General features: G+C 46.6%; 1 protein-coding gene across 5 annotated transcripts in view; it reads left to right on the forward strand.

The window, feature by feature from the left end:
• LOC144829498 (uncharacterized) overlaps positions 1-23,998 on the forward strand; it is a 458,194-nt gene that overhangs the window by 222,819 nt on the left and 211,377 nt on the right. For all 5 annotated transcript variants that reach the window (XR_013610683.1, XM_078688691.1, XM_078688692.1 and 2 more), the window contains one exon: positions 320-421. Coding sequence is in view for 4 of the 5 variants with exons in the window: in XM_078688691.1 (XP_078544817.1) it covers positions 320-421 (102 nt within the window). In the remaining variant the exon portion in view is untranslated. The remainder of the gene's footprint in view (positions 1-319; positions 422-23,998) is intronic.

The raw sequence follows: 23,998 nt of genomic DNA on the forward strand, positions 1-23,998 counted from the left end.
ATCTGCAATAGAGGAGCATGCGCAGGTAGGGGCTGGTTAGTAATGGTTGACAGGAGATGGAGCTGAGGAAGCAGAAGACTCACCTCTGCTAAGGGAAGATTGAGGGGCCCAGGGTGGTTTTTATAAGGTAAGAGAAAGCCAGGCAGGAGGTAAGGTGAAGGTCATTGCATGCTAAACCAGTGTAGTGAGGTCAGATGACCTGTGATCAGTACAAGAAGTGGCAGCTTCAAGAATAGGAACATTTAATACTCTGCTTGGTGCATAGAATTTCTTCTCTTATACGTAATTTCTGAAATAATTGATTGTGTTTCTTTTATAGGATTTCCCTGGACTTAATACATTCGACATTGATTCAATTTCAAATGAATCTCTTAAGATGGAAAATATAATTGTTAAAGAAACACTTAACAACTTTCTCCAGGTAAGCGAAAATTTAACATCATATGAAAGTTACAAAGATGCATATGATTTTTATTTATTTTTAAACCTAGACAGGGATACTGTAACATTTGAAGCGAATTTCTGACATGTTTGGAATTCACAAAGTATCCCACGAGTAATCCTTGGAAGCTGCAAAACTAGCAGATTTCCAGCAGTGGCCATCAGTATGTATCAATTGCAGATTTCTGAGTGTATAAGCAGGTGTATTTGCACCTGTTGACCTTTTTTTAGGTCTCGCTAGACGTAAGCAAAAAGCAAAGCTTTTTGCGTCTAGCGAGACAACTATAGTAGTTACTTTTCGGGGAATGAGGACAGCAAAGTGCCACGCGCATTTGCAGGCCGAGATTCGACCTCGTGAGCGCGCACGTCGTCACTCACGCATGCGCACAAAGACAGCCATCCACACACTGCATATACACACACGCACCCCCCCTTAAACATACACACGCGCACACAGACAGACGCACGCACAAACACACTCAAACACACACACACACACGCGTACACCCCACCCCCACTCACCCCTCCTCTCACTCAACTTACCTGTTCTGGCGGTGCACGGAGGCGGCTTCTTCTCCCGGGTGGCGGTAGCGCTTTGCGGGGCTCTCTCACCACATGAGAGCCCCGCCTTCCCCATGCGCCCGCCCGCTCTTCACCCGGTCCCCCATCTCGGGACCGGGACTCAATGCGGAGCCTTCGTGGCTCCTCGGGCAGCTCTCTCTCCCTCTCGCCGCGATGGGGCGGGACTTGGCCGGCTTCCCAACCGCTTCCGGGTCGTCGCTGGCAGCGCGGCGGCCCGGCGGGGATTTTTTTCTAAAGCGCGGCTTTCATTGCATTCTTTCAATGTCCCACCAACGCTTTGAACATCGCTACATTTGTGAAGATAGCAACTTCAGAAACATTTCATTTATAAGGATAGCGGTTATGATTCCTCCTATGAAACCGTGAGCCCGGAGTTGTAATACTGGTTTCTTCTCATGAACAATGTGTGTGATCTTGACCAGAACTCAGTTTCAGTTTCAAAAAACTTTATTTCGATTTCACATAGAAACCATAAAAGTAAACATGACAAAATTTTTTAAAAACAAATAGAATTAACCAAACATTTTACATATTTACAAGCTTTTCTGAAAAACCGAATGTCATCAGTATCTGTTCCGAATCACCAGAGCTGATCTGATAAAACTTAAAACGGAATTACAAATATGTACAGTTGATAGGGACAACAAACAATCATACGCTTCTTTATAATAGCGTGTATGAAATGATGCCAATAAAGGTTTAAGAAAAACATTTCTTGGAACTTTATACAGGGTACAAAAAAACAAAAGATGGAGAGTATTTTGCGACACCTTATTATTACAAGGGCAGTTGGGTAACTTTTCCCACCATCCCCCCTGTTTAGGGAAAGCAAACAAAAAATGCAGGGTACCTAGTCGAAATCTTGTTAAATAAAAACGCCATTGTGTGTTCATAATATATGACAAATAAAACTGGTGAGCCGGTTTTCCTTGTACGCTCAGTAGACTATCATTTGTCACAAGAGAACCCAGGCTAGATTTAAAGGCTTTCTTAATAATCTCCTTGGTATCCCTACCAAGTAGTTCTGGGTTTGTATACATTTTTCCTAGACCTATCTTAAAGAAGGTCTCTTTAACATATCTTATCCACGGGATTTGGGTATAGTAATCAAGTTTTTGACAATCTTGGATAATATCTTTTGTTAGTTTCAAATTTTCTGATTGCCAAACCTTTGCCCATAATAACAATGGGGCAACATGAATAATGTCACTTATGAATTCAATGCCAACTTCCTCATGGCAAAATATATTAGATGTACTCAGTGGCACACATAACAAACGTTTAACAAACTTATTCTCCAAAATTTGCATTTTTCCACATTTGTCCGAACCCCACACCCCTGAACCATAGGTCAAAACAGAGACACATTTGGCCTTATATAGTAATATAATTTCCGCAACACGGCGCTGGCCCAATTTGCTAGAAAAGCGGAAAAGAGCTTCGATTAACTGGGCAGCCTTCTGAACCCTTGCTGTTAATAAAGGTTCCCAACTCAATTTTTTATTGAAAAGGTTACCCAGATAACAAAAGTTATCCACCTTCTCAATATTAGCATTCTTTACCATATATTTCCGTGTCTTCACATTTTTAGGACCACAAGTCATGGCAAAAGATTTTGTAAAATTAACACCTAAATCTAAATTGCCCATGAATGTATCAAAAGCATTCAATGAAATCTGCATACTGTTTGGGGTAAGTGTCATTAAAACAGTGTCATCAGCATAAGACAACATTGGGACTCTTTTTCCATTTATTTTTGGAAAATCAGCAGATGTCTCTAACAAAAAACCCTCCAATCCATTTGTATAAATCAGGAATAAAAAAGGTGCTAAAATGCATCCTTGTCGGACGCCTTCAGTGGATAAAATTGATTTTGATTTTTCCCCACCGCGGCCATATCTGACCCTTACCGTTGTAGCAGTGTGCAGCCTGCGGAGCAGGGTCACCAGAGGTTCTTCAAAACCCATGGAGGCCATCATGCGCCACAATTTTTCCCTGCACACCGTATCAAAGGCGCTGGACAAGTCCATGAATGCCAAGTGTATAGAGCCATTCTTGGCACCCATGTACTTGCCCATAATCAAAGCAAGGTTCAGACACTGCTCAGTGGTTCCCTTCCCTTTCCTAAAACCATATTGGGATTCTACAATCACCCCTGAAGACTCCGCCCATGTTTCCAACCGTGCCAGTATCACCCGACCCATCAACTTACATGTTGAGTCTATTAGTGATATCGGCCGATAGCATCTTGGGTCATACTTGTCGCCTTTTTTAAAAATTGGGACCAAAACAGCCTCTTTCCATGAAATTGGAATGGGGCCAGTTATTATTGCCTTGAATACATTCATAAGTAGGGGACACCAAAACTCTTGATTAGTTTTAAAAAGATCTAAAGGTACTGAATCAGGGCCTGGGGCCTTTGAAGCTGCCCCCAAAGTCAGAGTTAACATTACTTCAGCAAGCGTAATTGACTCACTCAGCTTCTTAGCAGAGTCCATATTAAAATAGCGGGAATCATCCTCCTCCAGGTCAATATTATATAATATCTCTTTGGGGTTAAAGATTTTGTTATAATGAGTTACCCAAGTTTCTTCTGGTAGGTGAACTCGCATTGTATTTTCTTCCCCTGATTTTAAAAAGGGCCTATTTATAACTTCCCAAAAGAGTCTATTGTCCCTTAAGTCAGATGCCTTGTCTAAATCTTCCCAAGCTTTAAACCTCAATTCATTTTTCCTTTTTTTAATTGCCTGCCTATATTGTTTCCTAGCTAATACAACCATACTTCCATCTCTAGGTTTTATACGCAGGGCTTTAGCCAAAGTAGTTTGGGCAGCAGAGCATTCTGCGTTAAACCATTTGGGTCCAGGATCATGCTTCTTCCCCCCCTCCTTTACTAGTAAATGTGTAGCTACATTTTCCATTAGCTTCTCGAAGCTCCTGATTATATGCACTGGGTCGGGATTGGATGATAGACATATGTCTATCTGAGCCATGTTTTCATTAAAAATACTCTTTTCCAATTCCTCCACGGCTACTTTATTCCATTTTACAGTAATGCCCTGATTCTTGCTATATGCTACTGGTTGTTCCTGATACAGCTTTAAATCAGCAGCAATAGTGAGACTCAGGGTTAGGGGGTTATGATCGCTAGCCGGGTTTACCTCAATTTTAAAGTCATTTAGGTAGCTAAAGAAACCCATGGATACTATCGCAAAGTCAATTGTGCTAGATCTGCCTCTTGTGCCCTGAAAAGAAGGAATAGTCGTATTCATATTCTTATTACCCATAAAACTATTCATATCAAGAATAAATAAATTATTATTTACTAAAATGCTGTTTAGGGCCTCGCCTTGTTTTGTGTGTGAAAAATGGACCATAGGATGATTATCTAAGTCCATCAGCCCACATGCTTTAGACCCACTAAATTTACACAGCTCACAGTTAAAATCACCCAACCACATAATGAGTAAAGGAAAGACTTTATTTCTTACTTTAACAATCTCTTCATACAAATTTTCAATAATTTCTGTTTTATTTGGGTCAAATATATTATAGTACCAGTTGATAAGGAGAACAGTCTCTCTAAAAAGATTCTTAATAATAAACAGCTGGTACCAAGTACTTTCCACCACAAGATTAACGGTTATTGAATTATGTTTTACAGAGATTGCTGTCATCATTCCACCCTTTGCTCGCCCTGAGTTTGATGGTATCGCTAAGGTGTTAAAAGCCTGAAAACCATCCAAACTAAGATCCACTATACTCCAGGTCTCCTGGAGACAAACCAAGTCAAAAGAATCCACATACTCTGCCCATACCAAATCCTCCACCCTATGGGCAAAACCTGCTATATTCCATGAAAGTACACGGAAATTACCAATCCTTTCAGAAGTTTTTAGAGCCTTTTCACAAGTACCCTCTTTTTCCACTACCAATTTAACCAAAGAATGCTCTTGGCCACATTGGCCTGTCTCAATTTCTTCGATATTAACCCCTGGGTTGATGACCTCATATACCCCAATTTGATAGGTGTCCTTTTTATCACTCCTCATTTCCAAGTTCTCACTGCTATTTACATCTCTTGGAGGGGACATACTATCCCCTTCTATTGTCCCAGAATCATGTAGGGGATGTTTAAATACAGGGAGTCAATCATTCAAATTTAGAGGGGTCAGGGGATAGAACATATTAGACAATGGAATATTCCAGTGTTCCCTTGGATCGATCCGATATTGGCTATTTGAATCAAAGTAGGAATTTCGATGATTGGCTGAGGTATGGAATCTAGTATTTCTATTTTTATAGTCGAAGGCTGAGTATTCTATAGGTGGTTTTTGATAATAGTTGGTATTTAAACCATATCTCTGCCGTTCTTTGGATGAGAACATCATATTCTCTGGGTAGAAATATGTCAAACCACGTGTAGAAACACCGCCTTCAGTACTACCAACACACCAATCGTTTATAAAGGATACCACCTTCTGGTCCTTAAAATTCACTATGATCAAATCCCCATCTATATCCTTGGGACGTATGCCTATCCATTGACACCTCCTAACAGATACAATGTCCCCATTCAAGTATGCTGGTAGTGGTCTATTCACGGACAACCAGTGTATTACTTTATTTTTTAAACTTCTATTTGATTCAATTTCCTTCTCCCCAACAATTGGGACTCCAGTTAATACAATAACAAAACCATACGAATCTGGAGGTAATTGTACCGTATTTTTATATTGCAATTTAACTTTACCATTTTGCGACATTTCCAGATTAGTCGCTTTCTTCTGTTCTGTAGGTTTTAGGACAGCCGCAGGTACTTTCCCTTTTTCTACACCAATTACTTGCGTATTTGTCAAAGATAAACTATTTTTATCAACAACTGGTTTCTGTAATTTGTTGGGGGGATTTTGCTGACTAAGAGATTTATTGGTATTTTGATCACCATGATCAGCAACCAAGATAGGTAACACTACATTATCTCGGGGTATTGGTTGAGAAAGGAGGGAGTCCAGTTTTTTTTCTATCGTCTTTAACCTTTCTACAAGCGGTAAAACAAATGATTTTAACATTTTTTCAAATGCTTTCAATAGCTCGGCACTATAGCTTTTATTACTCTCCCCGTCTGCAATTATTTGTGTTTCTGTTTTTCCCTCTGACATGGCGTTCCCCAATTCCACTGGCAACGGAGGTCTTGGAGATGCCATCTCAGAGGGTTTCCATGGATTGAGAGACCTATTTTTATTTTTGTTTCCCCGCCTTCTCCTCTTCCTTGCTGGCGAAGAGACACCATTTTTACGCTTCTGACCATGGTGTGTCTCAGTTGTTTCTGGAGAAGGAGGGGAAGGCAACAAGCTAACAACCTCTGTTTGTAACTTCAAGGGGGGCGGAATAACATTTACATTAATAGGGCAATGAGTATTAGTTTCCTGGAGTAATGGGGTATTAAGATCTATAAGATTATCAGTGGTAGCCATGGACGAATCACTCAAAATGGTCACCATCATACCTTGACCCCCCTGAAGTGGGGGATTATCCTGGAAAATTTGCGGAATCCCATCAGTATTAAAAAGTTCTACATCTATGTCCGGCGATTCTACTATGGATACAGAAAGTACGCCTCTATTAGCAGAAGGAACCTGTCTTTTAACAGCCTCTACTGATAAGCGCCGTTCGGCCCTTTTTTCTGCCAGTAATAGCTCACGATCAATATCTTTTGTAGCTTTAGTAAAGAATCTATCCAAGGGGCCAAGTATAGAGACACCCACACGATCAGGGAGGGTATTTGGAGTGGAAGAAGACATTCTTTAACAAACTATGTGGTTAGATGAGAGTTATCAATAAATAACAGGTTAAAAACAGCTAAAACCTAAAAGGGTAACAGATATGAATACTAAGCAAATTTTACCTAAAACAATAATATTCTAGTCCAATCGTTAGAGACCTGGCCCAGCCCGGCCTCCTGCGGCCCCGGACGGCCACAGACGGTCCCGCCCTTGTCCCGGGCTTCTCCCGGGACGCTCCCGCGCGCTCCCGCGCAGCGGTATTCGTGTGCTAACTTATGGCCTTGGATACAATTGGGTAATAGGTGAGGGCGGGGCGATGAGGGAGAGCGGCCCAGGTGTTGCGGGCGGAGCTGAGCTGTGACTCTTGGGAAACTGAGTCCAGCCCCTCCTGCTCGCAGCCCTCACAGCCAATTTACCCTGGTCTGTCCCAACAGCGGCAGCGGCAGCTCCCAAGTTCCAGGCGCCCCTTGGCGAAGCGGGACCCGCGCAGCGGGTTCCGCGAGGCGTGAAATCAGAGGCAAAGGCGATCCGCACGCCGTCCAGAAGGTCCACGTACAGCCAGGTATGTGCGAGTGTTTGTCCCACGTAGAGAGAGGAATCCGGCAGCTTTCACTGGTCAGCTAAGGGCGGGGCGATGAGGGAGAGCGGCCCAGGTGTTGCGGGCGGAGCTGAGCTGTGACTCTTGGGAAACTGAGTCCAGCCCCTCCTGCTCGCAGCCCTCACAGCCAATTTACCCTGGTCTGTCCCAACAGCGGCAGCGGCAGCTCCCAAGTTCCAGGCGCCCCTTGGCGAAGCGGGACCCGCGCAGCGGGTTCCGCGAGGCGTGAAATCAGAGGCAAAGGCGATCCGCACGCCGTCCAGAAGGTCCACGTACAGCCAGGTATGTGCGAGTGTTTGTCCCACGTAGAGAGAGGAATCCGGCAGCTTTCACTGGTCAGCTAAGGGCGGGGCGATGAGGGAGAGCGGCCCAGGTGTTGCGGGCGGAGCTGAGCTGTGACTCTTGGGAAACTGAGTCCAGCCCCTCCTGCTCGCAGCCCTCACAGCCAATTTACCCTGGTCTGTCCCAACAGCGGCAGCGGCAGCTCCCAAGTTCCAGGCGCCCCTTGGCGAAGCGGGACCCGCGCAGCGGGTTCCGCGAGGCGTGAAATCAGAGGCAAAGGCGATCCGCACGCCGTCCAGAAGGTCCACGTACAGCCAGGTATGTGCGAGTGTTTGTCCCACGTAGAGAGAGGAATCCGGCAGCTTTCACTGGTCAGCTAAGGGCGGGGCGATGAGGGAGAGCGGCCCAGGTGTTGCGGGCGGAGCTGAGCTGTGACTCTTGGGAAACTGAGTCCAGCCCCTCCTGCTCGCAGCCCTCACAGCCAATTTACCCTGGTCTGTCCCAACAGCGGCAGCGGCAGCTCCCAAGTTCCAGGCGCCCCTTGGCGAAGCGGGACCCGCGCAGCGGGTTCCGCGAGGCGTGAAATCAGAGGCAAAGGCGATCCGCACGCCGTCCAGAAGGTCCACGTACAGCCAGGTATGTGCGAGTGTTTGTCCCACGTAGAGAGAGGAATCCGGCAGCTTTCACTGGTCAGCTAAGGGCGGGGCGATGAGGGAGAGCGGCCCAGGTGTTGCGGGCGGAGCTGAGCTGTGACTCTTGGGAAACTGAGTCCAGCCCCTCCTGCTCGCAGCCCTCACAGCCAATTTACCCTGGTCTGTCCCAACAGCGGCAGCGGCAGCTCCCAAGTTCCAGGCGCCCCTTGGCGAAGCGGGACCCGCGCAGCGGGTTCCGCGAGGCGTGAAATCAGAGGCAAAGGCGATCCGCACGCCGTCCAGAAGGTCCACGTACAGCCAGGTATGTGCGAGTGTTTGTCCCACGTAGAGAGAGGAATCCGGCAGCTTTCACTGGTCAGCTAAGGGCGGGGCGATGAGGGAGAGCGGCCCAGGTGTTGCGGGCGGAGCTGAGCTGTGACTCTTGGGAAACTGAGTCCAGCCCCTCCTGCTCGCAGCCCTCACAGCCAATTTACCCTGGTCTGTCCCAACAGCGGCAGCGGCAGCTCCCAAGTTCCAGGCGCCCCTTGGCGAAGCGGGACCCGCGCAGCGGGTTCCGCGAGGCGTGAAATCAGAGGCAAAGGCGATCCGCACGCCGTCCAGAAGGTCCACGTACAGCCAGGTATGTGCGAGTGTTTGTCCCACGTAGAGAGAGGAATCCGGCAGCTTTCACTGGTCAGCTAAGGGCGGGGCGATGAGGGAGAGCGGCCCAGGTGTTGCGGGCGGAGCTGAGCTGTGACTCTTGGGAAACTGAGTCCAGCCCCTCCTGCTCGCAGCCCTCACAGCCAATTTACCCTGGTCTGTCCCAACAGCGGCAGCGGCAGCTCCCAAGTTCCAGGCGCCCCTTGGCGAAGCGGGACCCGCGCAGCGGGTTCCGCGAGGCGTGAAATCAGAGGCAAAGGCGATCCGCACGCCGTCCAGAAGGTCCACGTACAGCCAGGTATGTGCGAGTGTTTGACCAGAACTCAATTCCTCGTTCCTTCGTTATTTCGCAAAACCCAGCTCATTTAGAAATTGGCATTTAAATGAGACGTACAGAGCGGATTTCAGTACAAAAAGCATAGAAGCAACTTAACCATCCCTGAACTAAATAGTCATTGTCACCTTCCTTTTTACATTTTCGTTAGTTACGTGCAAGAGGTCAATGTTTATATACGAGGTTCGAAATGTACTACACTGCTTTGCAGTTTCTAGTAATTCATATCTTTAAGTCACGAGAAACAAGAACCAACGGAATAAGGAGTTGACCAAGATCACACACAACTTATCTTCCGAGAGAGCTGGTCTGGGTGTACAAGTCGTGCTAGTTCTTCATCGCTTTTGCCGAAAAATCAACACGTGCCGTGTACATATTTTATATTTAGCCAACATTCCATGTGAGCTCGAGGTTATTTAAATCAGAAACGTCATTTCTGCCACTGCAGTGTAACATCAATGATACAATATTGCAGACTTAAGCACCAAGTCTTAAAATGGCTTTCGATTTTTTAAGCTCTGCACATCAGTAAATCATATTTTAACTTCGCATATAAACTATCCATCATGCAAAAACGCCGCCAAAAATAGGTGTTAATGCCCGGCGCAGTGAACGAACTACACTGTCCGTAGGCACCTTCACCGTATCTCCTTCGCTCCACTGCGTGCACCGACTCACCGGCGGCCACTGTGGGACTGCTGAGAGTGCAGCAGTGGTCATGGTTGCGATCAGCGGTTGGGGACCTGGATGGGTTCAGTTGGGGGATGGGTTTCCCTGGGTCTCAGCAGCCAGTCAGCAACCACTCCACACCGTGACTTCGCTCAGCGCTCTTGAAACAGGTCATGTTGCATGGGAGAAGCAATAAGTAGGTCAAACAGGCAAGTGAATTATGCACAAAGCCTGTACAGATACACATCCTCCGGATCACTTAATGAAAGAATTAAAGATGGCAGTGGACAACATAAAATAATTGTACAATGTTTCAACACTGATTGGAGAACTGATATTTTAAGGTTTTAGTAATTTTTACAAGGAAAATGAGGAGCACCAAGACTGAATGTGCAGAGAACCAAAGGCGTTTGTCTGTTGTGACCCGAAAAGGTGCAGGGTAAGAAAGATCAAGAGGCATGTGAGGAAAACAAGCATTTGCAATGCAATAGGTCTCGCAATTGTGAGAGTTTGAACTATTGGCATTGTAAATAACAATACCTTATTTTATGTTTTAAAAACCAACACGTAAATAAAAGGCATTGCCATTTACAATGCCAATAGTTCAAACTCTCACAATTGCGAGACCTATTGCATTGCAAATACTTGTTTTCTCATGGTGAAAATTTTTTGGGGCACGCCACGTGAAAACATTGAAATTAAGTTACCATGGATTTATTCGGATTACGAATGTATTTAAAAGATGCCTAAAGGTATACATATGCTATAGAACGCCATCCTTCAATAATGTTTATAAAAATACATATTTTTTCTAAAGACAACAAATGTATTGTGGTACTATAACTTCAAAGCAGAGTAGGTTCAGAGCTGACTTTTTCATGTATACTCAATATGAGCTCTGTTTGTATTTAAGATGGCTGTACAGATGCTAAAGTAGAATTATTTAAAAAATGAAGTTTGCAGTGGAAGTTTTGCGTGAAGGTAAACAAATCGATTTATTTTCATTTAATTTAAAAGCTATTTTCATAGTTCTTACCTACTGAACTAGGAACCTACTTAGTTAAATAAGAAGAAATTGATGTTTAGATTTGACTTTATGCTAGGGAAAAAGGCTACATTTAAATTATTGCAGCCTAAAAGATGTTGGTCTTGTAATTTGTCAATTAGTACTTAAGGTTATATTGTTTGGATTTGCCGCAGGGTTTCAGCACATTGATTATAGTGTTTGACGCAATTGTGCTTGGTCGGAATCAGACAGTTTAGTCATCTTCCCTTTTTTAGCTGTTTTACAAGATTTTCTGAAAAGATCAATCATCAATCAGTCAATCAATCATTTGCAAAGCGCGCTACTCACCAGTGAGGGTCTCAAGGCGCTAGTGGGGGGAGGGGAAGAAGCAGCTCCTGACCGAACAGCCAGGTCTTGAGGTTTCCTGAAGGTCAGCAGGTCCTGGGTTTGTCGCAGGTGTGTGGGGAGGGTGTTCCATGTCTTGGCTGCAAGGTGGGAGAATGATCTGCTGCCGGGGGTTGTTCGGCGGATGCGTGGGACGGTGGGGATGGTGAGGTCCGCGGAGCGAAGTTCGCGGTTTGGGGTGTAGAAGGTGAGTCGCTCGTTGAGGTATGCTGGTCCGGCGTTGTGGAGTGCTTTGTGAGCGTGGGTGAGGAGCTTGAAGGTGATCCTCTTGTTTACCGGGAGCCAGTGGAGATTTCTCAGGTGGGCGTTGATGTGGCTGTGGCAAGGGATTCCAAGGATGAGGCATGCGGAGGCGTTTTGTTTGCGTTGTAGTCATTTCTGGAGTTTGGCTGCAGTGCCCGCGTAAAGGGCGTTGCCGTAGTCCGGCCTGCTGTTGTCGAGGGCTTCGGTGACTATCCTTCTGGTTTCGGTGGGGATCCATCTGTTGATCTTGCGGAGCATGCGGAGGGTGATGAAGCAGGAGGGGGATAACGCGTTGACTTGCTGGGTCATAGGGAGCGTTGAGTCCAGGATGAACCCCAGGTTCCGAGCGTAGTTGGTGGGTTTCGGGCTGTTCGCAGCGTGGCCGGCCACCAGGAGTCGTCCCATGCAGAGGGGGTGGAGCCAAGAATGAGGACCTCCGTCTTGTCCAAGTTTAGTTTCAGGCGGCTGGTCTTCATCCACTCTGCGACGGCCTTCATTCCCTCGTGGAGGTTGGATTTGGCGGTGGCCGGGTCCTTGGTGAGGGAGAGGATCAGCTGGGTGTCGTCGGCGTACGTGATGTTGAGGTGGTGCGAGGTCGATGTTGGCGAGAGGTGCCATGTAGATGTTGAAAAGGGTCGGGTTGGGAGATGATCCTTGGGGTATGCCGCAGGTAATTGTGGTGGCTTCGGATCGGAATGGGGAGGAGGACTCTCTGGGTTCTGCTGGTGAGGAAGGAGGTGATCCAGTTCAGAGTTTTGTCGCGGATCCCTGCGTCGTGTGCGCAGGGTGTGGTGGTAGACTGTGTTGAAGGTGGTCGAGAGGTCCAGGAGGATGAGGGCCGCGGTTTCGCCGGTGTCCAGCAGGGCCCTTATGTCGTCGGTGGCGGCGATGAGGATGGTTTCGGTGCTGTGATTGCTTCGGAAGCCGGATTGGGAGGAGTCCAGGATTTTGTTCTTCTCAAGGAAGTGGGTCAGTTGTTTGTTGGCGGTCTTCTCCATGACTTTCACCGGGAACAGGAGCAGGGAGATGGGTCGAAGTTCTTGAGGTCCTTTGGGTCCGCCTTGGGTTTGTTGAGTAGGGAGGGCGTTGATCTCGGCATGTTTTCAGCTCTCCGGAAAGGTAGCGGTCTCGAAGGAGCTGTTGATGATTTTCCAGAGTTGGGGTGCGATGATGGAGCTTGTTTTGTATGTATATATGTATTGGCATACTTGTATAGCGCAATGGCTGTCACCCGACGGGTATCCTGGCACTTAGACTGTTAAAACCCATACATGATGTTTCCAACTGCACGTCCGCTTACACTGTTCTAGGGAAGAGATACGTTTTTAAGGCTTTCTTAAAGGAAGGGAGATCTCCCATACCTCTCAAGCAGAGCGGAAGAGAGTTCCACAGTCTTGCTGCAGTGAACCTAAAGGACCGACCTCCCATCCGGGACTTCAAAATCTTGGGCACTACTACCAACCAAGCCGAGGCCGAGCGGAGAGATCTGGACGGGGTGTACCAGGAAAACAAATCCTGCAGTGGAGACGGACCTTGTCCATGGAGGGCCCGGAAAACCAGGCACAGAGCTTTAACATCAATCCGCTGAGGGACAGGCAACCAGTGGAGGTCCCTAAGTGCCTTAGCAGACGAATCAGAGCGACGGCGCGAAAGAACCAGTTTGGCAGCGAAATTATGTACACGCTGCAGTTTTCCCACCAAGGTCATAGGCGCCCCTAGAAGTAGTGCGTTACAGTAGTCAAGCCTACTTGAGATGATACTCCGCACTACCTCTGGCCTGACCTGCACCGGGAGCATAGGAAGAATCTTCCGCAACGTGCAGAGTAGTGCCATGCAAGTGGCCACCGTCTTATTCACGGACACGTCAAGCTGCAGGCTGGAACTGAACATCACCCCCAGGTTCCGAACAGATTCAGTCGGCAGACCGGTGCCCCGAAAACAAGGAGGCCAAAAATCCTGCGGAAGGGGCCTATGGGTGCGATCCATTGAGCAGTGCAACACCTCGGTTTTAGAGCTGTTGAACTGCAAGGAGTTATGGCTCGCCATTCTGCCGTAGTGATCATGCAGCGATGGAAGGTTTCTTGTGACACAGCCTCCTTACCCTCAAACGAGAAGATAAGTTGGGTGTCGTCAGCATAATTGGTGACTGCTATGCCAAAAGATTTTATCAATCTGATCAGGGGGCGGAGGTAGAGATTGAATAGAATAGGGCTGATGGCCGACCCCTGAGGCACGCCCTGCCCAACCCTTCTGATGTTGGATTTAGAGGGTGGCAGGGCCACCATCTGTTGCCTATTACCAAGGTATGACACCAGCCAATCAAGGGCCAAGCCAGACACCCCCACCCCCACCTCCTCTAGTCTCCTGATCAAGATCGTATGGCTGACCGTATCGAACGCGGCCGACATGTCGAGCAGCACTAAAAAGGCCGCTCGACCTTGGTCGGCACGCGTCCGCAGGTCATATAGAACAGTCACCAGAGCTGACTCCGTCCCATGGGCTGGTCTAAAACCAAATTGCGCCACATCTAGGCAAGCATTGGTCTCTAGAAAGCTGGAAAGATGTTTAGTGGCCAGTTTCTCTAAAATTTTGATTGGAAATGGAAGTAGAGAAATAGGCCTAAAATTTGCTGGACAAGTGGGGTCCAAAGTTTCCTTCTTCAGGAGTGGGGAGACCACAGCCAGCTTCCAGCAATCCGGAACCCGTGCAGACCTAAGAGACTGGCAGCAGATGGAAAACAGTGGGGGAAAAAGCTCTTCACGGAACAGTTTCCAAAATTTGTGTGGAGGGGATCAAGCGGCGAGCCTGAGGAAACACCGTTAGCCAATACACAAAAATCCTCGAAGGACAGCAGAGGAAAGTTGTTCAGCCGGGCAAGCCCAACAGCTTTCTCCGTGGTACCAGTTGGAGCGGAATTAGGCAAGGATAGAGAAACAGAGCCAGACGAAGAGGCAAGATTGTTCAAGATGGGAGCAATCTTGTCCTCAAAAGCCTGTGCCAGCGAGTCGCAAAGGAGATTGAGAGGCAGGGATGATATTGGCAGTGAAGGCGGGACGCGTCAAGTCTTTAACGATCTTGAAAAGGGTCTGAGACTTGTTCGCGGCTCCCAGCAACGATTCCTCTAAAAATCTAGCTTTGGCGCGTCTAATCTGAGCTTTATAGGTCGCCAGTGCCTGTTTAAAAAGAATTCTATCTGATTCAAGGTACTGCTTTCTCCAGGCACGCTCAGCCCGTTTACACTGGAGTTTAAGCTGCAGAAGTTCCCCTGAGAACCACGGCATGGAATGATTAGTTCTAGCTCTAATTTTTCGCAGCGGGACCAAAGAGTCCAGTGAGGCTAGGATTTGCTGGCAAAGGGTCTCTTAGCTCAGGTCTACACTATCTCCCAAAGTAAAACCAGCCGAAAGCAGAAAAGGCAGAGTTGACTGTTTGAGGATTTTAGACCATTGTCTACCCACCTTAGTGACTCCTACACCGCCTTTCTTCCCTGGGGAGGCAGTAAGTGAGAGAGAGAAAAGGACGAGCGCATGATCCGTCCAACACTGGGGTAGAATATCCCGTAAGGTCACTTGGCGTACGTCTGCAAAGATCAGATCTAGGATGTGGCCCTTAGAGTGGGTTTGGGAGAGTACAAGTTGCGGAAGCTGGATGTTGTTGCAGGCCTGGACCAACTCTTTAAATGCTGAGTCAGTCGGTTCGTCCGGCCATAGATTAAAATCCCCTAACACCATTAGCCTTGTGTGAGAGTGAAATAGATCGTAAATTAGATCAATAAGCTCAGACACAGCAGGCAGGGCACTGGCCGGGGGTCTTTAGCACAGCAGCCCAGTATATAGCACACCACCCTGACCCTTGAGGGAAAAGCCCACCAATTCGCACCCGGGAATAGCCTTAATATCGAGCTGGGAGGAATCTAGTGTCTCCCTGAAAATTAGCCCAACTCCTCCTCCCCTGGCCCCCACCCGGGGGTTGTGTGTTCTTTGAAAGCCCGGAGGGCAAGCTAAACCCAATTCCACCATACTGTTTGCTCTAGTCCAAGTCTCTGTCATGAAGAGTACGTCTAAGTCATGAGACTCAATAAGTAACGCAATTTCCTCACTGTGCTTGCTGAGAGATCTCACATTCAGCAGACCACAGGACAAGGAATCTAAGTGCCTACAGGTGGTATCAGGCTGGCGACTGGGGATAGTGCCGGGGTTCAGGCTAATAAGTTTGTCGCGGGAATATAGCTGAGCAGCTCGAAACGAAGAGGCAGCATTTCCGGCACCCGGCGCATCCTCTGCGCGAACGGGCGCAAGCGGGCTTACCTCTGGCGCGCCCACTGCGCGCCTACGCTGCGCGCTTGAGAAAGGAACATCTTATATAGCCATTAAGCGCGGGAGTCCTGCGAGGCAGACCTCTGGCCCCACACCCAAGATGGCGCCCGTAATTCGGCACCTCCTGGCTGCCCACCCCAAAATGGCGGCCAAAACGCCGTGATGCGGTTCCAAAGACGTTATAAATCCCGCAAAATGCGGGTGGCAAGACCATTATAATGCAGGTAAGACCTAGTTGTAAATTATGGCCCCAAGAGATGTCCACAATTCGCGGAAGTGACTGCGTCCTGAACTCGGACAGCGCGATAGTGTAAGTGCTGGTGCAAGTGAATTGTTTTTAAAAGTATAAAAGCAGCGAGTAGCAGCAGCTAGCGCAAGCATGCAGTAGCAGGTAATAGTTTGTTGAAGATATGGTGGGGGCAGGGGTCTGAAGGTGAGCCGGAGTGGATGGTGTTCATGATTTTGATGGTGTCTTCGTCGTTGATGTTGTTCCAGGAGAGCAGAAGGTTGGTGTGTTTGGTGGGCATTGAGTCGGGGGTGTCGGCGTCTGTCGTTGGTGTCTGGGTTTCTAGGCTGTCGTGGATGTCTGCGATCTTGAGGTGGAAGAAGGTGTCCAGGGAGTCGCAGAGTTCTTGTGACAGTGGGATGTCATTGGAGCTGGAGCTGGGAGTGGTGAGTTCTTTCACGATGTTGAAGAGCTCTTTGCTGTTGTGTGCTTTGTTGTCGATGCGCTCCTTGAAGGAGGTCCTTTCGGCGGATCGGATGAGTTGGTGGTGCTTGCGTCTGGCGTTCTTAAGGGCTGCGTGGTTGTCTGGTGTCTGGTCGTGGTGCCACTGCTTCTCGAGTCTTCGGCAGGCTTGCTTAGAAGCCTGGAGGTCGGCGTTGAACCAGATGGCTCTCGTGTTGGTGCACCTGTTTGAGGGTTTCCTGATCGGGCGAGGGTGTTTGCGCAGTTGTCAACCCATTGTCTGAAGTTGTGGGCCGCTGCGTTGGTGTCTGAGGGCTCGGATGGAGGGCCTCAGACGAGGGTGGTGATAAGCTGGTCTTCGGTGACAATGTTCCAGCTGCGGTGTGGGATTAATTGCGGTTGGTTGTTCGCGGTGTGTTTCTTGAAGGAGAAGTGGATGCAGTGGGCGTCGGTCCAGTGGAGTTCGGTGGTGTGGCTGAAGGTAACGTGGTTGCTGGCGGAGAAGATGGGGTTGAGGGCCTGTCCAGCAGAGTGGGTGGGTGTCGTGACGAGCTGTTTGAGTTTGAGGTTGGCGAGGTTGTCGATCAAGGTTGTGGAGTTGCTGTTCTCGAGGTGGAAGTTCAGGTCTCCGAGGAGAATGTAGTCTGTGGAGGCGAGGGCGTGCGTGCTGATGAGTTCGGTGATGGAGTCGCTGAACTGCGGTCGGGTTCCCGGGGGTGTGTAGACAAGTGTTCCTCTGAGGGTGGTGTGATTGACGTGGATCTGGAAGTGTAGGTGCTCGGCCATGCTGAGTGAGTCTTTGGTGTTGGTCGAGATTCTGATGGTGTTCCTGTGGACGATGGCGATTCGTCCTCCTGGTTTGTTGTTTCGGTCCCTGGGTGATCTTGTAGCCATCCGGGATGGCTATGGCTATGTCTGGCTCCGCGGAGGCATTCATCCAGGTCTCTGTCAGGAAGGTGGCATCCGGGGAGGATGAATCGAGCAGGTCTCAGAGTTCGATGGCGTGCTTGTGGTCTGAGCGAGTTTTGAGCAGTATGCATCTGAGATGGTTGTGGTCTGCTTTGGTGGGATGGACAGGACGTGCAGGTGTGCGCTGGCAGGTATAGCTGCAATTTTGGCAGGTGAAGGGTCCGTGAGTGAGCTTCGGGGTGACCTGGAAGCAGGTGGATGATCGGCCGCCGTTGAGTGCGTGAAGGGTGTTGGCATGGTAGCAGCGTCAGGAGTTGTGGCGCTCGCGGGGGTTAGGGTGTCGGGTGCTGGCCAGGCGCATAAGGGGCAGACTGGCTTGCCTTAGGCGCGACTTCGGCACGCCAGGTATGTGCCCACTGCGCACGTCCACTGCTCGACCACACATCGGTCTGCATTTACGATGGGGGGAGGGGCATGTGGCTGGGAGGTGGGAGCGGTGCTGGTTATGCGGGAAAAAAGGAAACGCGGTGGTAGCGTTACGGGTGCGGGCAACACTCAGCAAGGTGCCAAGAAGGAGAGGAGCAATCAAAATAAAATAAGAGGATAAAAAATCGGGACCCAGCAGGGGGAGGTCTAGAACCCTGCCTGTGGGGACCGACGGCCGGGCGCTGACGAGCAGAGCTGCGGGGAGGAGCTGATCACTGACCAAGATGGTTTCATCATATTTTGAAGGAAAGTAGTTTTCCAGAGATTTTGCAGTAGCTATAAAAACAGGTATTGGTATACCAATTCCCATACTCGCGTGGAGGGTAAAGTGCAAAATGCTGAAAGATGGATGGTGCAAGCTGAGAGACACAAACACCTTGGATTAAGAGAATAAAGACATTGCTTCCCTAGTAGAATTTGATACTTTGAGGCAGAGATCAGGGGAGCCTGTGTGTGGGCGACAGTGGGAGCTTGAAAAACAATTATAACATGAAGTCCAGGCTGTGAAAAATTCTCTCTTAAAGCAGATAGCAGCGGATGATGCTGAACTGATGGTATTCTTAATACAGGCCAGGAAAAAACATTACATTTTACCAAATTCATAGAAGTACATAGACTATATAGACTATACAACATACATGGACAAAGACGCACATGCACAAAGGGTAACAAAGCTGGCAGATTATTGGTGAGGCTGACAAATCTGTGACAACTGGATTCTACAATAACGCCCATCAAAGGTCCTTAAATATAGGTGAACAGGTTTTCTTGATGTTCCCTACCCAATACCACTTTACTAAAGTGATATTTAGTAGGGAATTTTTTTAAATCTATTTTTTAAAACTGTTTACTGCACTAGTAACTAGCATGGTTCTTAAAAATGTTACTTTAAAAATAAATAAAATTAGGAAGCTTGGTAATTTGTTTTAGGTATTACAGCAGTTTTGCACAGCTTTTTAAAAATAATTAAATATGTTAAAAATTGTAAGCACACTTTAGTCCACTATATTTGTGAAATGGTTTATTACAGTACTTTCTATACATATTTCCTTTTTTTAATTATTTTAAGTACTGCAGCACTTCCTAGGTAGGACTGAGGTACTACGTGAATTTGTTTGTAAATATATATACATTTATAAATAGTTTTCCTCACTTACTATCATTTTACTAAAATGGTAATAGGTAGGAAAACATATAAAACCAAATACCTACCTAGATCTAAGTCCCTAACGTATACCATCGCCAAAATGTGATTAGAACAAAATGGCTGCCTTTAACTCTTGTAAATGTAGTCATTAGACAATCACATAATGACTAAAAAAAGTTTAAATGACTGGTAATGTTATCAATACGTACCCTACTTACCAGTAATAACAAAAAGTAAGTAAGTAATATTGTATTGTTTGGTTAATTAAAACCTTTACAATTTCCATATAAAAAAACGTAGTAGCAGCAGAGTTCATATTCTAAAACCATTTAAAAATAAAAAACATATAAAAACGTTCATGAGTTATATTAACATGCTTAGAGCAGTTGTCAGTAATTGCTTGCACAGACCATAAGTTAAGAAAAGCAAGGCTCAATTCTCAGAGAGAGGGACTGTTCCGTCATCTGTAGGTTGTTAACAGCAACGGAGGAATATTGCTGTTAACTTTTCTACTTAAGCATGTATTGTCTGGGTGTTGAGTGACCATAAAATGTCAATTTTGCTTTAATGTAACGCTTTAAGGGGCAATGAGATGCAAAGATTAAGCGATCCAGTCGCTTGACGGAAGAGCTTTTGCCCCTGCTACTTCCATGAATTGAACAAAGCGACACGCTAGCTGTACATCTCCACCTCTGAAACATGCCTTCACAGCTTGTCTGCAGGTTCTTATCCGCTTACTTACAAAGAGCGGTTTTAGTAACTGTCGCCGTTCGGCCTGTAAATTTCTGCATATACAAAATAGGTAATACACTTTCATTAGCATCCTCACATAGGCGGCATTTTGACTGGCCCTGGAGTCATTTCCACTGGGAAGATGCGGTAAAGATGGTAAAATACCCAATCGAAAGTGAAGATATTTTTCTTTCTTCTTTCTATTGAAACCTGTGCCTAAGTATGGTTGTGGAGAGGATTTGTCATAGCTGTGGACCACAAACCATCCATGGGCTCTTTCTGTAAGTATCGCCTTGTCTTCTACTAGTGATAGCTTTTTCACTGTCTTATTTACAATTTGTTTAAAACAATGGTAGGACCCTGAGGCGGCCCAAAGTTCCTTGAGTCCCAGATAATCTATTGATGCTGTCAAATAGGTCCTTGCTGCACACTCCCTCTTTAGGTGTAGTTCATTCCATAAATGTGAGTTCAGTGTGCCTGCTTCAGATCTTTTTTATCCTATACCAGCTCTTAGCATAGGCTCCTTTGCGGGCTATTTCTTGACTTTGCATGCCGCATTCTAGCCTTATTTGGGCTGGCGAGACGTACTTTGGTAAATTAAATATTATCCTGGCAGCTCTTGATACAGTTCTATCCAAAGTGAGTGCATCTCTTCCCCTCAGACACTCACTCCCATAAGTGAGTGCTGGGATGAGTTTTGCTTGCCAGACTTGTAGCAGTGGGATAAGGCTAGGGCCGGCAGTTTTCTGTTTGATCGATTTTATGGCTACCGCAATCGTGTTGCCTCTTCTTTTGATTGCGTCTTTTTGTAAATTGAAAGTCCCCTTATTATTCACCATCACTCCTAGATACTTATATTGGTCAACTACTTTGATTGGTGAATCTGCCATATACCAGCAATATTTACAGGTTTCCTTCTTTGGATGTATCCTCATAACCTTCGTTTTGTCGTGATTAATGGTTAATCCATTAGATATTGAATATCGACTAGTTGTGTCCAATAAGTGTTGGAGACCGGTGGGGGTCTGGCTGACCAGTACGAGATCATCTGCATACAAGAGGTTAGAAAGTAAAAGCACTCCCAGCTTTGGCGGATGAGAATTGCAGATATCCAGTTCTGACAAAAGTTCAGATATAAATAAATTGAAGAGCGTTGGTGCCAGGACGCACCCCTGTTTAGGCCCCATGGTTGTTGGAATTTTCCTGGACAGGTACTTTCCATTCCCTAGCTTTACTTGGACCCAAGTATTTGTAGAAGCAATATTAACTGGTTTAGGAGAGCAGATGGTATTTTTATTTCCTTGAGTTTGTGCCAGAGTTTACTTCTATCAATTTTGTCAAAAGCTGATGAATAGTCGATAAAACACATGAAATGGGGAAGTTTTGCTGTTTTAGCCCTGTCTATCCGTTGGGATAGTGCAAGAATGTTAGTAGTTGTCCCCATGCCCTTGCAGAAGCCTGTTTGGTTGATTAGTATAATTGATTGTTCTTCAGCCCAGGCAGTAAGGTCGTCCAGAAGGAGGCCAGCCTAATATTTTGGCTTGATGTCAATTAAGGCCACAAGCCTATAACTCTTTGCTAAGTTCTTGTCCCCTTTCTTCTGTATTGGGGATATGATTCACCCCCACCAGGAGTCCGGGATGATGACTCCTGCTATTTGGCCATACAGCGGTAGTCAAGTGGAAGCCCAGTATTCCGGTTCCATTTTGAATAGAATTGGTGAAATCCCGTTAAAGCCCGGAGCGCCATCCCTCTTGCCCTTGGCTATCCTATTCTTGATCTGGATAGTTGTGAATAAAAGATGATCGTTTCCAGTTGGAACATTTAAATGTAGAGGGGATGCCTCTGGTATAATTCTGGAGGTCTGCCTCCGTGGAGCATTAAAGTGTTGGTGCAGGTGCGAGGCCCAGGCTTCTTCTTACAAGTGGGAATTTACTCTTTGCACATTCTGGTTGGCTAAGCTGTTTATTGTTCGCCAAAATCTTGCGCTATTGTTCATCTTGGAATCGTACAATAGCCTCGCCCACAGGTTATCATCCTTTCCCCTTTTTGCCTGCCAAATTTCTTTTTTCGTTTTTGCTTTTAGTTGCGATAGCTCCCTTTATAAAATGGGATCATGGCCTGTGCGTCGAAGATTACGTATTAATTTATTTATTGCATTCTTGAGCTTGCGGAGGTTTGAAGTTGTGAAATTTAAAAATTGGTTCTCCTGACGGACTGGCGAACTGCTTGTCATGGAAGCTGGGGGAGCACTTACCCTATTCACTGCTCCCAATGTTTTGGTTAGGTGTTCTTGTTTACGTCTGTCTGTTCCCGTTGCTCCCATATTGCCTTTGATGTTGATAATAGTTCCTCTGGATGATTAGTTTTAATTTTTAACCTCCTGAAATTGTCCATATAAATGGACTCTGGGTCCTCTACTGGCATATCTGATGATGTTCTAGATAGTATTGTAGAAATTTCTTGTGGCAAATGATCGCTTTGATCTTGGGCCCCAAACTAGAAGGTTGTGATCCTGCTGAAGAATGATAAGGATACAAAAGTGTAATCTATCAACGTGCTTGAAATTGCGCTGTGGAATGTTGCCGCCGGGGCTGGTCTCCAGGAAAGCGCCCATTTAGTGCCAAAAAGCTTAGATGTTCCAGGTCTTTTACAAGGTTCTTAGCGTGTGGTGTTTGTCGCTTCTTGGCACTAGGCTCCTGACAAGAAATGTTCTAGGCGATGTATTGCTCATCAAGTAGCTCGTCCCTTTTCTGTGGCCCCATCAGATGCATTTTAAAGTCCCCCGACAGTATCAGATTAGTCGTGGATTCTACTGTCAATAATCTAGTTATCTCTGCCCCCACTATTTTTGCTCCTTTGATTTTGTCGCAAGGGTGTATGTAGATGTTTAGGAGTAATAGATGTTGTTTGGTATTTCCCTCCCTTATGTCCACTCTTTAATTGCATTTGTTTGTGATGTATACAAAAGGATCACCTGCACACCATAAATTAAATGGAAATGCAACTGGGTGTTTGGCTGCTACATTTGACACAAAAGTCTATGGAAAATGCATTGGTGGACCATCACATTTTGGTACGCCCCTTTTTCTTTGAACATCTTTACCGAGTCTCCACGTAACTTTGCATTGTCTGGGCCCAAAGTTATTAGCAAGCAAAAATCTGAGGAATTCGTATAATTGAAAACTCTAACTATAACTACAGAGAAGCTACCGCCAGTCTGTAATATATAAGTAAATGTATATAAAAATCAAAACTGAGTGGTGAGTGTCTCTGAGTCTAGGGCACATTCCAATAAATGTCTTAGTCCGAAAGACTGAAATTGCAGAGCAATTCTCTCTGTGTTTCTTGAGCTTTTCATAATTGGTATGAAGCCTGCTATTGTAGAGTATGGCAGGGGATAGATGGGTTAACACATATGTGTATGTTGGGTGCTCCAGATTTGGTTTTATTGGCCTGAGGTTACATTACCAATATTTAGATTAAGCTTATTTGTCAGTCAGAGGAATAGCAGGACATTTGTTGGAGTGTTTGGTGGCCAACAAAGTGAATTTCGAGTTGCTTGTACGCCAGGCAAACAAGCAAAGGGGACTGTTTTTGTTCCAAGTGTTCTGCAATGTGACACAATGTTCTTCTGCCGTAGGTTTAGTCTTCGTCTCAGTTCTCAAGTGCCTGCCAAACCAAAAAAATCCCTCCATCTCTTTTTAGGTTCCACCTAGCGAAGGCTGCGCTTGCGCAGTCTCGCTGGGAGAAAACGGATGTTTTATAGAGTGGGGCTTGAACCCGCCCCTCTTCTCCATTGGCTGGCTTCCTAAACGGAGGCCAGCCATTGGAGGAGAGGGGCGTCACTCCGTTCAAGCCCCATCTTTTTGGGATTCGAGGATGTGTTTTTAACTTTCTTTCTCTTTTCTTTCTCTCCTCTTCCCATTGGCTGGAATTTTACCTTCCAGCCAATGGGAAGAGGAGAGAAAGAAAAACACGCCCCTAATCCCAAAATGACGTGCGTTTCTCTGAGGCATTTCTGCCTCGCCTCGGAGAAACGTGGTCGTGTGGAGCGCTCCTCCCTCAACTGCAATGATCCT

Source organism: Lissotriton helveticus, chromosome 4_1 (assembly GCF_964261635.1).
Source record: "Lissotriton helveticus chromosome 4_1, aLisHel1.1, whole genome shotgun sequence".
Taxonomy (NCBI): Eukaryota; Metazoa; Chordata; class Amphibia; order Caudata; family Salamandridae; genus Lissotriton; species Lissotriton helveticus.